The 18,188-nt window shown below is 49.2% G+C and overlaps 1 protein-coding gene across 1 annotated transcript in view; it reads left to right on the forward strand.

Moving 5' to 3' along the window:
* LOC121275812 (growth hormone-releasing hormone receptor-like) overlaps nucleotides 1-18,188 on the forward strand; it is a 98,532-nt gene that overhangs the window by 65,037 nt on the left and 15,307 nt on the right. Inside the window, exons 8-10 of the mRNA XM_041183449.1 lie at nucleotides 3,749-3,881; nucleotides 12,263-12,416; nucleotides 16,668-16,728. Of these exons, the coding sequence (XP_041039383.1) occupies nucleotides 3,749-3,881; nucleotides 12,263-12,416; nucleotides 16,668-16,728 (348 nt within the window). The remainder of the gene's footprint in view (nucleotides 1-3,748; nucleotides 3,882-12,262; nucleotides 12,417-16,667; nucleotides 16,729-18,188) is intronic.

Raw genomic sequence — 18,188 nt, forward strand, 5'->3', positions numbered from 1 at the left:
AAATTGGCAGCCCCGCCTCCTTGCAGGGCGCAGATGCACCTATCCGGTCCTGCCGCTGGGAAAGTGTCCCGGTGGTGGGAAGGCATCGAGGAAGCTACTGGGACAAGGCTCACTGCTATTTTACTGCTCCCCCGCCACCCCCCCGCCGACCCCGACCCAGCCCCCTCCCGCCAACACTCCCACCCTCCTCCCAGCTCAGGCGGCCATTAAAATTCTGAAGAAAGAGTCAAGCAACCTCTCCTTGCTCCACCTTTTCTTATCGGGCTCCTCATAATACTTGAGTCAAGCACAACAGGGGAGCGCTGCCGTTAACACAGCGTTGACAGGTGTTGTATGCACTCCGTCTGCCCTCTCAGATCCCACGGACACTATTTCGGAAGGGAGCAGGGAAGCGGGATACTTGACATTTTTGTCCGGAATTCGAACGGCCGCCTGGGCTGGGAGGAGAGCGGGAGTCGGGGTGGGGGGTGGGGGGGTTGGGGAGCAGGAAAATAGCGGTGAGCCGTGTCCAGAATAGATCCCGGTGCCTTCCGGGGTCATTTTCCCAGCGGCTGGACCAGACACCCTGCACGGCCTTACCCTCCGAGGAGGTGGGCTGCAAATTTGCCCACTCGAAAGACCCCCGGGTTTCCTGGACTAATGTCCAGCCCTCAAACGGCACTGTGCAAAGAGCAGATTATTGGATCATTTGAACACGGTGCTGTTTCTGGGGTCTTACAACGGGCTGGAATTAGCCGCTGGCACTTCAACGCTGGCGGCAAAGAGCTTTGGGACCTCTTGGTGTTGGTGAAGGGCGTCACACCATAGAGTTGCGCGGCAGAGAAAGAGGCCACGCTGCCCATATTGCCGACGGGCTGAATGGCCTACCCCCTGCTCCCAAGTCCTACATTCCTAGGCCTTGTGCTGGCCCTTCGAAAGAGCTTCTCCTTTCGTCCCTGACCCTCCCCCACCCCCCCACCGCCCCCCCACCCCGCCCCCATCCTTTGCTCGAAATAATGTCGAATAGAGAGGGGCTAAGGCCTCGGACACGGCCACGCTATCCAAACCCTAACCGGGCCTTGGGGAAAGTGGGAAAAGGAGGAAGTAACTTGCATTTACGTAGCGCCTGTCATGGCCTCGGGGTGCCCCAGTGTGCCTCACAGCCAGCAAAGTGCCTTCCTTAAGCTATTCTCAAGCGAGCCGCGGCGGCCCTTTTATGCACAGCAGGATCCCACGTGAATTAAACGGCCCGTTCGGCAACCTTTGGCCCCGGTGGCTGAGAGGTGCCAGCCAGAAAAGTCCATCGCTGGTCTTCGAAATAGTTTCATGGGGTAGTTAAATCCACGTGAACAGTTTGAGACCTTGGACTGAATTTAATGCCTCCCCCTCCAGCGACTTTTGGGGGGGGGGGGGTGGGGGTAGGGTGGGGTGGGGGGTGGGGAGGGCGGAGATTTAATTGGGCAGGAGGGTGTGGGGTCAGGACCCCAATGCCTGTCTGATGAAGTCCGGGACAGGAAGGCTCGTGGGCGGCCTGCCCAGGAAGATCCTGATCGAGGCAGTGGAGGCAGGTTCGATCGAGGAATTCAAGCCGGTCATTGGATGTTTCGGCTCCAATAATCAGTGCGCAGGGTTAAAGGGGCAAAAGGGCAGGAGGACTGGCACCGAGTCATAACGCTCGCTCGGAGAGCCAGTGCGGACACGATGGGCCGAATGCACCCCCTTCTGCACCATGACAGTTCTCTGATTCTGTGGGGCCCTTAAAGCAAGAAGTTAGTGCCCAGGTAAGGGCCTGATCCCAGTAGCGCTGGTATTCAGTCAGTGAGGGGGCTGGTGGCATAGGGCCGGTGGGGAGTCACCAGGCACAGAGCCCAGAGAGGGAAACCTCATCAGGGCTTCCAAGTGGGGCCCTTCATTCGAAGGCACTTGGGGTTTGTCCGAGGGACCCGACATCAGGGTGGGGGAGGGGCTGTGGGGGGGGGGGGTGGTTGGTGGGTGGAGAGCAGCCAGCCCCGCCTGCCCTTTCTGATGACCCCTCCCCAACTCCCCGCCCCCACATACCTTCTCTGTGACCCACACGCCGTGACTCCCATCCTGTCCTCCCTCACCTGGACCTGGGGGTCCCTTCGTTGACCTTGGGCCTCTGGGCCACTGGTGATGCTGACGGCAATGGAGAGACAGCAGCTCTCAGTGGGTGGGATTCCTGCAAACCCTCCCCCGGCGGGGCGTCCTTAATCCTGGGGAAGGTCCGATGGCTGGCCACTGTAGTGCCTGAAGGGGGCACTTAATTTTTTTTCCATTACCCTTTGATAGGATGTGAGCATCGCTGGCTGGGCCAGCATTTACTGCCCGTCCCTAATTGCCCCTTGAGAAGGTGGGGGTGAGCTGCCTTCTTGAGCCGCTGCAGTCCACGTGGTGTAGGTACACCCACAGTGCTGTTAGGGAGGGGGTTCCAGGATTTTGACCCAGCGACAGTGAAGGAACGGCCGATATATTTCCAGGTCAGGATGGTGGGTGACTTGGAGGGGAACTTCCAGGTGGTGGTGTTCCCATCTGTATGCTGCCCTTGTCCTTCTAGATGGTAGTGGTCATGGGTTTGGAATTCCAATGGGATTTTCCAGTGGAGGCAATGGATGGTCTGGCTGGCTAAGGAGCTGGTGGGCGAGACCCTCATCGCAAACATTAAGTTCCACCCCGTTATCTGTAAGATTCTGCCTCCAGCAGTGCAGCAACAGCCTAGACCGTAGGCCCAAGTCTGTGAGGCAGGGCTTGAACTCACAACCTTTAGCACTCAGGGGAGCCAAACTGTGGGCTGAAAAGGTGAGGAGAATCAAAAATATGTGAATGGGCTTTCAGTATGGGATTTAAACCTGTGGATTGTATATGGACTGGACAATTGAGGTGGGGGGGGCGAGGGTTAGGAGTTCATCTATTATAAAACCCTGCAAAATGCAGTCTTAAAGTAGGGTGGGAAATGATGATGTTATCACGGTAACAAAGTAGGGAGGCAGGGTGAAACACACCCATTTGCCTCTTGAGAATGCTTCTCAGTTTGCCAAGTAATTTAGTCCACAAGTCTGTGTTAACTACTTCCAACATCTCCCACTTCTCATGTCTGGCCCGTGTCCCCTTAGTATGTGAATCCTTTTCTACTGATGTGCTACTGATTCGGGATTGCCTGAGGGTCTATTGCTATTACCATCTCCTGGCACTTTAAACACGGACAATATTTGCATTCGAGGATCCTGGAGCCTCCTCTCCTGTTCAATAGGATCTTGGCTGACCTTTTGCCTCAGTTCCACTTTCCCACCTATTCTGTGAAAGACCAAAAATCTTGTCTAGCCCAGCCATAAATATATGATATGATGGAGCATCCACGAGCCTTTGGGGTAGAGAATGCCAAAGATTCACAACCCTTTGAGTGAAGAAATATCTCCTCATCTCAGTCCTAAGCGATCAGTCCCTTATCCTGACTCCGTGTCCCTGCGTTCTACATTCTCCGGCCGGGAGCAGGGGGAGGTGGGGGGGTGGAGCTGGGGAGCAATCTGTCAGTGTCTGCCCAGTCGAGCCCCTTCAGAATCTTACATTTCAGTAAGATCACCACTCATTCTTCTAAACTGCAGAGAATATAGACACAATTTACTCAGCCTCTCATCATGAGGCAACTTTGTCACCTTTTCTGTATAACTTCACGCGTAAAGAAAATACCAGGTCACGTGGCTTCTCATGTGGGAATCATTCCTAAACTATCTTTCCCCTTTATACTCTCTAGGAGGCTACACTGTACCAGGAATTATATCCACATCCAGCTGTTTATCACCTTCATTCTTCGGAGTTTGTCGGTCTTTATTAAGGACGCGGTTCTCTTCGGCGACGCTGACGTTGACCACTGCACCTTTTCCACGGTAATCACCCTTTGACCTCTGGGATGTGTAGCTAGGCCGAGTTTGCAGCAAGAAGCTGGGCTCAGGATGAAGACTCGTGCGATGTGGGCTGAGTGAGTCTGCCCAACTCGCTTTCCTTTAGCACCTTCAATGTAGTAAATACACTCTAAGGTGCTTCACAGGGGCACGGTCGTAGAGCGACAGAGCCATTACAGCACGACAGGAGGACACTTCGTCTATTGAGTTCACCCTGAGTCTCTACAGAGCAAATCCAGTCAGTCTCAGTCCGCAACTCCATCTCTGTATCCCTGCAACTTTACTTCCCTCAAGCGCCCATCCAATTTTCTTTCGAAATCCTTGACCGTATGGGCTTCCACCACCCTCGTGGGCAGGGAGTTCCAGGCCATTGTCACTCGCTGCGTAGAAAAAGTTCTTCCTTGTCTTCCTCCCCCTGCGCCTCTTGCCCAAAATCTTCAGTCTGTGGCCCGCTTGTCCTTGTACCATCGGCTAATGGGAGCAGATTTTCTTTGTCTACTGCAGGGGTTAGTCTTGGGGTGGGGGGTGCTCACCAAATGGAGAGTTGAAGTCGTAGGTAATTTTAAAGCAGTTTATTAAGAAGCAACGGTTTTATACATATGCTAAATAGGCAGAAAAGATGTACGGCCTGTGACAGGTGGGAATGGCCCACTGGGCCCAGACCTGACAAATGGATGGGGGATGCTGATCTCCGTGACTGGTGGCGGCAGTCTCCTCAGAACAGGTTTACTGATCCCAGGCCAGATGAATGGATGGATGAAGCTGGTCTCCATGACTGGAGGTGACAGTCTCTCCTGCTCTCTCTCAGTCTTCCTGAGCTAGCCGAGGTGTCAGGCCAAAGCCAGGATGGATCACTTTCTGAAAAGCTCTCTCCCGTCCGGAATCTTCTTGAGCCAGCCGAGGTGTTAGACGGGAAAAAAAGCATTGGTCCACCTCGGAGTGGTTTTTCCCGCTTGAGAGTTCAGTTACATACCTATGTCAATCACCTATTCAATTGTCTGTTAGAAAGGGACAGACTTTCAAGGCAATCCCTCCTACCTCACGCCCAGGAGTCCATGAACTAACCTCGCGGCTTAAAACCTGCTCGGACAAAAGCAAAATGCTAAGGATGCTGGAAGTCTGAAATAAAAACAGAATAATGCTGGAAAAAAACTCAGCAGCTCTGGCAGCGTCTGTGGAGGGAGAAACAGGGTTAACGTTTCAAGTCCAATATGATGCTTCTTCAGAGCTAGGCACCTGCTAGGACATCCTGTTTAACCTTCACTCGGACAGCTGGTTTATGGATGGGTCATGAGATCCCACCTTAGCAGATTTCGGTATGTCTTCTTTCAGAGCCTGTGCTAGAGACATGACCCTGGCAGAGATAACAGGCTTCACCAGAGAGTGAGAGAGAGAGAGAGAGAGAGAGAGAGAGAGATTCTAAAATATTCAATACATTTCTGAGGATTTTATAATGTTATCACACAGCGATTATTTTTCACTACCTTATTTAAACTTGTCATAATCTTGTATGCCTTTTTCAAATTTCCCCTCCACCTCCTTTATTCCAAGGGCAACAGCCTCAGCTTCTCCAACCTAACTTGTAGCAAAAGTTTAGTGTGGACAGACACCAATTTGACACCAATAAAGTTAGGAAGAAGTGGGTTTTAAGGAACAACTTAAAGGAGGGGAGATTATTGGGGGAAGTTCAAGAGCCTAGAAATTTGGGTATATGCCAGAGGCCAAAATTGGAGAGGTTACAGAGATTCGATGAAGCTATGGAGGAATTAGAGCACAAAGGTGAGAATTTTAAAATCTTGTTGGTAAGGAAGCGAGTACGGGAGAGTGTGAGGCTCTTGGGTCTAGAAACAGCCAGAGACAGACCAGAATTAAAAGTGCAAGAACAGCGTGGCTTCTTTTATTAAAACAGCTTCTTCAGGCTCTGCTTCTAATTGCAAACGCCCTCTGCTGGTAGTATTCTGTATGGTACCTTCAAGTGAACAAAATGAACATTGCACTTTTCAAAACACTAATACACTACAGAGGGATGGGTGAGTGGGATCTGATGTCAGTTAGGATGTGGGCAGCAGGGTTTTGGACGAGCTAGCAAAGACATGGGTGAGGGTTTCAGCAGCAGGTGGGCTGAGGCAGGCGCAGCGACAAATGTTACAGAGGCGGAAGTAGGAGGTTTTGGGGATGGATGGGAATTGGGGTTGGAAGCTCCATGATTGACTGGCAGCAGCAGCCAATGGGACCTGTTTGCCCATTGATTCACTTTGCGCTCAGGCGTTGACTGATAGCAACAGGCATTGTTGGGGTGGGGAAGGAGAGAAAGGAGGAAGTTCAACCTTTGCCCCTGTGCTCACTGACCACCACCCACCACCCTCCCTATTGACAACATCATGATTTTAGGTTGAATACAAGTCATAGGTTGGGCCCCCATTGAATCGTAAAATGGCTACAGCACAGAAGCAGGCCATTCGGCCCCTCATGTCTGTGCCCCAGTTCAATCGTTGGCACCTGGTCTTGAAGCGATCCCTTTGTTTAATGAACTGGAAGCAATGAAACTTATTTCTGCCCACTGAAACTGGTTGGGGATACAACACATTTTCGTGGCCGGGGCTTGGCATCATATTTGCTGTCCCTGCAGTCGGAGGAGAGGTAAATGTGGTGGAGGCAGATTCAATCCTGACTTTCACAAGGGAATTAGATAAACACCTAAGGAGAAAATTTCAGGGTTACACATAAAGGGCAGGGGAGTGGGACTAGCTGCGTTGCTCTTTTAGAGAGCCAGCACAAGCACAAAGGGACGAATGGCCTCCTTGCTTATGAACAAAAGCAAAATGCTGAGGACGCTGGAAATCTGAAATAAAAACAGAAGGCTCTGGAAATACTCAGTGTTGTGTATGCCTTTGAGCAGTAACAGCAGGCCATTGAATATAAAGGTATTCGGCAGAGCAAGGGTGAATGTGGGACTGGAAAATAGTACTGCCCATGGTATGATGCATTAAGTCATATGATAGTAGACTTTGGGGGTAGAGTCTGGAAGGAGCCATCAGCTGTAAATCAGGAAACAGAAGGGAGGGAGGAACTCAAGAAAATTACAATCACCAGGGAAGTGGTATTGAGTAAATTGTTGGGGCTACGGCCGACATATCCCCAGGTCCGGATGGACTTCACCCTAAGGTCTTGAAAGAAGTGGCTAGTGAGATAGTTGATGCACTGGTTTTAATTTTCCAAAATTCCCTGAATTCAGGAAAGGTTTCATTAGATCAGAAATGAGCAAATGTAACTCCTTTATTCAAAAAGGGAGGGAGACAGAAAGCAGGAAATTACAGATCAGTTAGCCTAACATCTGTCATAGGGAAAATGTTAGAAACTATTATTAAAGAAGCTATAGCAGGGCATTTAGAAAAATTCAAGGAAATCAGGCAGAGTCAACATGGTTTTGTGAAAGAGAAATCATGTTTAAACAATTTATTGTAGTTCTTTGAAGGAGTCCCATGTGCTGTGGATAAAGGGGAACCAGTGGATGTGCTGTACTTAGATTTCCTGAAGGCATTTGATAAGTGTCACAACAAAGGTTTTTGTGGAAAATAAAATCTCATGGTATAGGGGGTAACATATTGACATGGATAGAAGATTGGTTAGCTAACAGGAAGCAGAGAGTTGGCATAAATGGGTCTTTTTCTGGTTGGCAGGATGTGTTGAGTAGTGTGCCACACGGATCAGTGCTGGGGCCTCAACATTTTACAATTTATATAAATTGGATGAAGGGACCGAAGGAGTGATTGCTAAATTTGCTGATGACACAAAGATAGGTAGGAAAGCACTTGGTGGGCCCTTTGTCAGCCTTCAGCACCTGACCCCTTCAGGAAAACAGCATCACTGGTCACAGAGGCTGAAGAGATGGGGGCCAGCCCCACCTTAAAGGTGCTGAGAGCTCACAGAGAGAATGAGGGAACTCTGTGACACCTGCCCACTACATTCTGACAGCAATGACCAGCACCATCGAGGTGCAGGTATCAGTAATGTTTCCAGGGAGTGTGAGGCTGGACCATCCCTGTGGTCTGAAGGCTGCACAGAGCACAGGGAGGAGGCCCTGGACTGAGACTCCTGCCTTTACCTTGTGTAGAAAGGTTTCACATCTGAGTGACAAGAGCACTGCTCATCAGAACAAGGAGCCACAGGCAGGGAGACATTCTTGGGAATTTATTGACACTAGTGAACATTATGTATGAGTGATTAACACCCATGCCCAGGCTGCGTTGGTTTAATTGGTTTTAACTCGAAAGAGTTACATCTCCTTGACCTTCCTAATCCTGCTACTATGTCTTGGTGCTCCTCAGACATCCACAGAGGAAGTGGAGGCAGCCTGCTGACTGCGATGTCCTGTCTGTGATGATCCTGGCGGGTGTCCTCTGAGAATTGGAGGCCCCAGCCTACTTTCAGGGTCCTGCTGTGTGGCAGTGGCACCCTCCTCGGCCTGTGGAGCTGGAGCTGCTGGGATCACAGGAAGAGGGGATTCGGATGGGCCGGACACTTCCGGAGTGACCTGGGTGGATGGCCCTGGAGTGAGCACCTGCTGATCCTCCTCCCTATAAGTGACCCAGGGCCCCAGGCTGACTCATTGAGCGGAAGGGGTAGCCGGAGTGAGATTGGGCTTCCCTGGACCCCCTCTCTCTTACATACAGTTGGAGGCCAATGATGGCATCAGTGATGGAGTTCAGCTCGCGCAGCAGTGCAGGAGTGGCATCCTGGACCAAAGTCTCCGTGGCAGCTGCCATCCTACCAATGTTGACCTCAGTGCATTGACATGCCGACGCTATCATCCCAGCCTGAAGACAGACAGAATCCTCCATCATGCCTTGCAATCTGAGGAGCGCAGCGGACATCCCTTCCTGATGTTCCCGAGCTTGCCTTTCCAGCTCCAGCAACTGTGACATGACCGACTCCAGAGGCTCGTCATCTGACTCGGACTCAGCAACGCCCTGGCCTCCAGTAGTCCTCTGAGTGCCGGGGACCTGGGAAGTCCCCGCGTCCGCCTGCTGTGGATCAGATGGTGTAATGTGCTCGCCAGATTGTGATCCAGTGGCTATTCTAAAGCTAGTTCCCACAGAGGTGTGTATCTCTGCGCTAGTGGAAGGTGTAGGTGAGAGCTGTGATGGGACTTCAGGGAGGGTTTCAGTGGATTCCTCTTCTGAGTTTCCCTTGGGGCTTGACTGGAGGCCCTGGGTCATGGTCTCTCTTGGCTGTCTCTCAGATGTGCCTGTGGAAACAAGGGGAGATAATTAGTGCATGGCAGTGGCCTGTGAAACAGGACACCTCACGGTTATCTGATGGATGTTGCGCTGCTGGATCCTCACTTGGTAGAGCAGCACCAACCTCACCGTCAGCACAGGACCTGTCCAGATCCTCGCCGGTCAGCTGGATGGCTCTGTTTTCAAAGTCCATGAGGACCTCGATGTCAGGCATTCCTCCACCAGTCTGTGACCTTTTCCTCTTTTTGTGGGCCACCTTGTCCGGCAGGAATAGTGGAGAGAGTGTAAGCAGGATGCCTGCCATGCCAAATGATAAGTATGCCTGGCTTGTGAGGGTGGTGAGTGGTCCCATGGACGGGATGAGGACAATGATGGTGAGTGTGAGAGAGTCCCTTGAACCGGCAGTGAGTGAGGGCCCTGTGGGTGTGTGACGGGTTTGTGAGTGTGTGAGTTGAGAGAGATGAGAAGAGTGACTTACCCTGGTGGAACAGAGGAGATCGTTCATCCTCTTGCGGCACTGGGTGGCTGCCTTCTTTTACAGGGCGTTGGCGCTGACGACCGCCTCCCCAAGCCGGGTTGGTGATGTTGCTGCCCCTCCTGCGGCCAGAGCTGGGGGTAGAGGCCATCACGGCGAGCCCCCACTGCGTCCAAAAGGGAGGCGCCATTGAACCTGGGGGCTGCAGTCTTTTTGCCTTTCGGGGCCACGTCTTCTGCGCAGTAGCCCTGGGCTGGGATGCCCTGAGAGGTGTGTGCGTGGCTGCACTATAAATATGGTGCCTGGCGCGATGAAGCGCCAAGATGATAGCCTGGCGGGCGCTTAGTGCAAACCCCAGGATGATGCCACCCCAGGCCGGCAGCTCGTGCAGAGAAAAGGGGGGGCAGGTCCTGTTGTCCCCTCTGCCCCCGACTCTGCTCTGCTCTGTCGGTGCTCCCCAAGGGACGCTGCGGTCCGCACTCCCTGGGCTCAGCTCGGCCTGTGAGTCAGTGACAGGAGGACGTAGATTTAGCAGCGGCGAGGCCAGTCTTGCCTCCCAGGAGCGACCGGCCTGTCGGAGGTCAACAGCTCTTGCGCTCGGTGGTGCCACCTGGAGTCTGTGGCTGCTGCCGGAATAGCAGGTTCTAGGACACTGGAGCGATCCAAGGCACAGGGAAGCCTTGTTGGGGGTGGGGGGACTGGTTCTGGTCACAAAATGCTGGGGGGTGGGGGTGGTCAGCAGCAAGAACAGGAAGGTGGCTCTCAGTGGGCTCCTCCTTCCTGATGTCCAACCCCTCCATCGGGCACAGCTACATAGGTAGAAACCTTTCCCCACAGCAGAGGTATTGATAACCAGAGGGCATAGTTTTAAGGTAAGGGGCAGGAGGCTTAGAGGGGATTTGAGGAAATTTTTTTTCACCCAGGTGTATCTGGAACTCACTGCCTGAAAGGGTGGTAGAGGCAGGAACCCTCACAACATTTATGAAGTATTTAGATGAGCACTTGAAATGCCGTAACATACAGGGCAATGGGCCAAGTGCTGGAAAATGGGATTAGAATAGATAGTTGCCTATTGATGGCCAGCACAGACACGGTGGGCTGAAAGGCCTGTTTCTGTGCTGTACAACTCCATGATTCTATGAGCACCTCCTGCAAGTTCACCTCCGAGGAACTTGCGTACTCACCATCCTGGCTTGGAAATATATCGCCGTTCCTTCACTGTCGCTGGGTCAAAGTCCTGGAACTCCCTCCCTAACAGCACCCATTGGTGTACCTACACCACAGGGACTGCAGCGGGTCAAGAAGGCAGGTCACCACCACCTTCTCAAGGGCAATTAGGGATGGGCAATAAATGCTGGCCCAGCCAGCGAAGCCCACATTCTGCAACTGAAACTAAATTTAAAAAAGCCAGCAGAGCAATGAACTATGGTGCCCACACAGTGAAGTACTAATCAGGTGATATCATGACAAAATTGTGCTGTGTTCTGGCCGGACAACACCTTGAACATTCATTCTTTGGAATCTATAGACATATACTGAGTCTTAGTTTCCCCACTCCCCAAACCCATTGTAATGTAACCTTTAATTATTACCCATCAGCCATTGAGACCATCCAATCCTAATTCCCATTTGATCTTAAGCAGCCAATGGCAGCAGCATTTGTCCTAACTGGCTGGGTCAGGATTCAATCAGAGGTTAAAGGTCAGTGTCTAACCCACCAGGCAACACCTGCCCACCCCACACATCCTGAGGCTTACTTTGCCTCCCTCTGATTGGATAGAATTTGCCGGGCCAGAAGCTTTGTTTTGAATTCTAAGCACCCGTGAGGCTGTCGTTGGTGCGCTGGGAGGTCACTTCCTCAATAACGTTATCTCCCTGTCCTAGCCTTTGCTGACTGTCGTCTGCTGCATGGATGACTAACTCTCAAACGTAGCCCATTTAAGGTCATATGATCAGAAGAAAAAGGAGCAGGAGTAGGCCATTCAGCCCATTGAAACTGCTCCACCATTCAATGAGATCATGGCTGATCTGATTGTGGCCTTAATGTCCAATTTCTCACCTCTTCCCCCATAACCCTCAACTCCCTTGTCAATCAAAAATCTGTCTAACTCAGCCTTGGATAAATCCTATGATCCAGCTTTCCCTGCTCACTGGGGGAGAGAATTCCAAACTCTAACGACCCTCTGACAGAAGAAATTCCTCCTCATCTCCATCTTAAACGGGAGACCCCTTATTTTGAAACTATGCCCCCTCGTGCTCCACGCAGACAAACATCCTTCCAGCATCTTGCCCTGTCAAGCCCCACCTTCTATATTTCAATAAGATCACCTCTCATTCTTCTAAACGCCAATGAGGATAGGCCCAACCTGCTCGACCTTTCCTTGTAAGACAACCCTATCATCACAGGAATTAGCCTAGTGGACATTCTCTGAACTGCTTCCAAAGCAAGTATATATCCTTCGTTAAGTAAATAATTATGCCTATATGAGCACAGGGATGAAGGGAGATTAATTCACCTAGTGGCAGAATGGAGAGGAGGGGGGGATGGGGTGGTCATTTTAACCCTCATGGATACTGTCCCACCTCAGCAAAGATGGTAACTGTACTGTTGACGGACGGGAGCTAACACTGTGGCTGTTCTTTCATTGCAGGTGGGGTGTAAGATATCTGTGGTGTTCTGCTACTTTTGTATGATGACAAATTACTTCTGGCTGCTGGTGGAGGCTCTGTATCTCAACTGTTTGCTGATAGTCTCCTTCTCCTATGGCAAAAGTTACTTCTGGTGGTGGAGTATCCTGGGATGGGGTAGGTACCAGCACGCAGAGGCGACAGGTAAATATAGTACCATGGGGAGATGAAACCTGGCGCGTGTTTAATAAAGGTGGTGCTGTGCGCAGAAACAATTGTGCATTTTTGTAGCGCCCTTCACGGCTTCAAGATGCACCAAAGTGGGTTTTTTTGAACTGGTAGGTGCCGTTGTCACGTAAGAAACTTGGCAGCCGATTTGCACATAGCAAGATCCCACAAACATCAATCTGATAATAACCAGATAATTTGCGATTTTCTTTTTTTGTAATGTTGGTTGAGGGCCAAATACCAGCCAAGGGATGTGTGAGGTTGGGGTTGTGTAGAGAAAGTTTTATTCTGTGACTAACTATGGTACAGCTGACCTGATGTGCTTGACAGGAGAGGCATGGAGACTCGAGTTAGAAAACAGCACTAAGACTGTCCTTTCCAAACACACTACAAAATAACCCAATAAAAAGATGAGCTGCTTGGGTTTCAAATGTTGCTTTGCTTGGCATCTTCATGTACCCCATTGAATAAACTGGTCTGGACATAGGCCCTTCCTATATTAACATCTGTTATTATTAATGGAGGCTAAGACCTGGATTTTTTTTCATGGTCTTGTAAAGTGGAAGTCTCCACAGAGTTCAATGAGGGTCAGAAATTCACCGCGCCATTATAGTACAGAGGGAGGCCATTCAGCCTATCGAGTCCATGCCGTCTCTTTGTGGAGACATCCAGTCTGCCACATTGGCCCCCCTTTTATCCCACTAGGCCTGCAATTTTATTTCCCTCAAGTGCCCATCCAATATCCTTTTGAAATCTTTGATCGTCTCAACTCCCATCAGCCTCAAAGTCAGCCACTTCCAGGTCATCAGCGCTCGCTGCCTAAAAAATGTTCATCCTCACAAATTCTTTCGCAAAACCTTAAATCTGCGTCCTCTAGTCCTTTTACCATCAGCCAACGGGAACAGACTTTCTTTTTCTCCATTATCTAAACCTGTCATAATTTTGTACACTGCTGTCAAATCTCCCCTTTAATCTCCTTTGCCCCTAACAGAACAACCCCAGCTCCTCCAATCTAAACTTGTAGCTAAGTTCCCCTATCCCTGGAACCATTCTGGCAAATCTGCTCTGCACCCTCCCAAGGACCCTCACCTCCTTCCTAAAATGCGGTGACCAGAATTGGACGCAATGCTCTAGCTGTGGCCTAACCGGTGTTTTATAAAGGTTCAGCATGCGTCCCCTCGGTGGGATTTTATGGTCCTGCCACAGCCAATGGGCTTTTGAACGGCTTGCCGCATTTTATGGTCCTACCCTCGCCCCGATGAGGTCATAAAATTCCGCCCCCTGGTCTTTACTCAATTCATGAAGCCCAGGTTCCCGTGTGCTTTGTGAACTGATGTCTCAATATTGTCCTCCTACCTTCAAAGGTCAATGCACCTGAATCCCCAGCTCCCTTTGTCCCTGCACACTCTTCAGAATACTGCCTCTCGCTACCCCATCTGCTCAAACGCAGCACGTCATATTTCCCTGTATTACATTCCATCTGCCATTGTCTGCCCATTCTGCTAGCCTAGCTCTGTCCTGTTGCAGTTGGCCGGTATCACCCTCACTGTTTGCCACACCTGCAGGTTTGGTCTCACTGGCAAATTGTGAAATTTTTACTCTGTATTCCAATATAGTCATTTATATATAGCAAAATAAGCAGTGGTCCTAGAACTGACCTGCGGGGAACACCGCTGTCTAGCACCCTCCGGTCTGAAAAACAGACAGCAAAGATATTGTTTTTACTAAAAACAGGGATTAAAAAAAGTCAAATCAACACTAAAGACAACAAGAGAGCTCAACTTAATGGACCGTGGTTTCAAACCATTTATATGTCAGTGCCCATTCTCCAGGAATTAATCCTTATGAAACAGTCGCATTGGAGAAATAATCATAAGGTCGTTGAAAAAAATCGTGTTTCTTTTTTAAAATGCCTTTGAACACTTTTGTTTATCAATTATAAAAAAATGTTGGACATGCGAAAAATGATAATCGTCCCATGAGAATGGGAGGGTGGTGGAGGCAGGTTGCCTCACATCCTTTAAAAAGTACCCTGATGAGCATTTGGCACGTCACAGCATTCAAGGCTATGGGCCAAGTGCTGGGAAATGGAATTAGGTAGGTAGGTCAGGTGTTCCTCACGGGTTGGTGCAGACTCGATGGGCCGAAGGGCCTCTTCTGCTCTGTGATTCTGCGAGGTGGGCCAGGTGGATCAAGTGTCAGGTGGAGAACAATTAGGGGACAGTGATCATTGTCATAAGAGTTGGGTTGGCTATAGGAAAGGACAAGGAAAAATCCAGAGGTAACTGGGGGAAAGCCAACTTCAATGGGGTAAGAATGGATCTCAACAGAAAAATTGGGATCAAAGGTTAGGAAGCAAAACTGTAACTGAACAATGGGTTGCCTTTAAAGAAGAGATGTTTCGGTCACAGACAAGATAGCGCAAACAAATCCAGAGCTCGCTGGGTAACGAAACAGATAGAGATTAAAACAAAGCAGAAAAAGTGTGCTAATGATCGACATCAGGAGGATAATACATTGTGAAGGAGGTCGAAGATAGAAAGTTCAGAGAGGAAATGAGAAAGTAAATAAGAGAAGCAAAGCGAAAGCATGAAATAAGACTGGCAGCCAATATAAAAGGGAATCTAAAAGTCTTCTATAGGCTTAAGAATAGTAAAGACTGGTAAAAGGAGGAATTGGGCCTATTAGGAAGCAAAAAGGGACTTACACATGGTGGCAGGGGGCACAGCTGAGGTATTAAATGAACTTATTTTGATTTTACCTGATTTTACCAAGGAAGAAGATGTTCACCAGGTCATGGTGAAAGAGGAGGTAGTTCAGACATGAGAAAGGTTTATGGTTGATGAGGAGGAAGAATTGTACTTAAAGTTGATAAGGGCCTATGATGGATGAAATACATCCAAAAATACTGAACGAAGTGAGAGCGGAAATTGTGGAGGCACTGGCCATAATTTTCCAGTCCTCCTTAGTCTCAGGGTGGTGCCAGAGGACTGGAGAGTTGCAAATGTTACACCCTTGTTCAAAAAAGGGTGTAACAATAAGCTCAGCAATGAAAGACCCATCAGTTTAACTTTTGTGGTGGGGAAACCTCTAGAAACAATAATTCGGGACAAAATTAATAGTCACTTGGGAAAGTCCAGATTAATTAAGGAAAGCTAGCTTGGGTTTGCTAAGGGCAAATCATGCTTTTTGATGAGGTAACAGAGTGGGTTGATGAGGGCAGTGCCGTTGATATGGTGTACATGGACTTCCAAAATTAATTTGATAAAGTCCTGCACAACAGACTTGGGAGCAAAGTAAATAAAAGTGACAGTAACAACATGGATACAAAATTAGCTGAGTGACAGGAAACTGAGAGTAGGGGTTAATGGATTTTTTTCGCACGAGGTGGAGTTCCCCAGGACCTCGGTTAGATGTTACAACCCCTGTAATTCCTGACATGCATTAATGACCTGGACCTTGGCACAATTTCAAACTTTGTGGACCATACAAAACTTGGAGGTGTTGTGGACTGTGGACGATAGCGTAGAACTTCAAAAGGACATAAAAGAGGCTGGTGGAACGGGCGGACAAGCAGCAGCAGAGAGGTTATCGATAGGGGCAGAGAGTACAAGAGCAAGGAAGTTCTGTTAAACTTGTATGGAACACTTGTTCAGGCTCAGCTGAAGCACTGCTTCCAATTCTGGGTGCCACACTTAAGGAAAGATGGGAAGGCATAAGAGAGTGTGGGATGTGAGAGTTGCTGCCTGGGTTGAGTGCCGGGAGAAGATTCAGAAGTGACTTTTGAAAGGGAATTGGATAAATACATGTAAAAGGGAAATATATATATGTATAGCTATGGGGAAAGTGCAAGGTGGGAGAGTGGGACTAATGGATTGCTTTATCCAGGAGCAGCACAGGCACGATGGGATGAATGGGCTTCCTTCTGGGCTGTATGATTCTGCGATTGGGCTGATACTTTATGGTTTTGATTATTTCTGATCCTGTCAGACACTGAAGCGAGTCTGACTCCCTCATCTGCAGCCACAGTACATGCTGTGAATATTGATGCATGTGCACAGACGGGATCAGATATACATCCCCCTTTGCTTGATTTTTCAATTCAGCCTCTCCTGAGTTCCTAATCCATCTGAAGCCTGAAAGGTAAGATTAATTCTCAGCCTCTGAGGGTGGTCTAATGAAGAATTTCTTTCCTTCAAGGTGTTCCCACTGTATGTACCATTGTCTGGGTGATTACAAAACTTCTATTTGAAAACACAGAGTAAGTAAAGCGCTTTCATTTAATAGAATTTAAGGCTCAGACTTAAAAGTAAATTAATGAGATGGAAATAAAGCAGGGTCCATAAATCTAAAGTAAGTTACACATAAATCTGATCAGGAATTCAGGGGAAACCTTTTACCCAGGGAATGGTGAGAATGCAGAACGCACTGCCACAGGGAGTAGTTCAGACAAATAGCCTTAATAACGTTTAAAGGGAAGCTAGATAAATATATGAGGGAGAAAGGAATACAATGGTATGCTGATAGGGTTCGATGAAGACGGGTGATGGGAGGTACATGTGGAGTGTTACGACCAGGTTAAAAGGGGTGAATTGCTTCTTCTCTTTGCCCCACTCCTGAGTTAGTGTTTGACCGAGTGTGGCATCAAGGAGCCCTAGCAAAACTGGAGTCAATGCGAATCGGGGGAAAGCTCTCCACTGGTTGGGGTCATACCTAGCACAAAGGAAAATGATTGTGGTTGTTGGAGGTTAGTCATTTCAACTCCAGGACATCACTGCAGGAGTTCCTCAGGGTAGTGTCCTCAGCCCAACCATCTTCAGCTACTTCATCAATGACCTTCTTTACATCGTAAGGTCAGAAGTGGGGATGTTCGCTGATGATTGCACAATGTTCAGCACCATTTGTGACTTCTCAGATACTGAAGTAGTCCATGTCCAAATGCAGTAAGAACTGCACAATATCCAGGCTTGGGCTGACAAGCGGCAAGTAACATTCACACCACATAAGTGCCAGGCAATGACCATCTCCAACAACAGAGAATCCAACCATTGCAGCTTGATGTTCTTTGGCATCACCATCCTGTGGGTATCATTGACCAGAAACTGAACTGGGCCAGCTATATTAATAATGTGGCTGAAACAGCAGGTCAGTGTCTAGGAATCCTGCGATGAGTAACTCACCTCCTGACTCCCCAAAGTCTGTCCATCATCAAAAGGCACAAGTCAGGAATGTGATGGAATACTCCATACTTGCCTGGGTAAGTGTGGTTCCAACAACTCAAGAAGCTCAACACAACCCAGGACAAAGCAACGCACTTGATCAACACCCACCATTTTAAATAGTCACTCCCTCCACCACCAATGCACATTAGCTGAACTGTGTACCATGTTCAAAATGAATTGCAGAAACTCACCAAGGTTCCTTTGACAACACCTTCCAAACCCGTGAACTACACCACCTAGAGCAACAAGGGCAACAGATGCATGGGAACACCACCACCTATAAATTCCCCTGCAAGCGGCCCTGACTTCGAACTGTATCACCGCTCCTTGACTGTCGCTGGGTCAAAATACAAACGTGCGAATTAGGACCAGAAGTAGGCCACTCGACCCCTCGAGCCTGCCCCCTCATTCAATAAGATCATGGCTGATTTGATTGTGGCTTCAACTCCACATTTCACCCTCACCTTTGTCTCCCTTGTTGGTCAATAATCTATCTACC

The sequence above is a fragment of the Carcharodon carcharias genome, chromosome 3 (genome assembly GCF_017639515.1).
Source record: "Carcharodon carcharias isolate sCarCar2 chromosome 3, sCarCar2.pri, whole genome shotgun sequence".
Lineage (NCBI taxonomy): Eukaryota > Metazoa > Chordata > Chondrichthyes > Lamniformes > Lamnidae > Carcharodon > Carcharodon carcharias.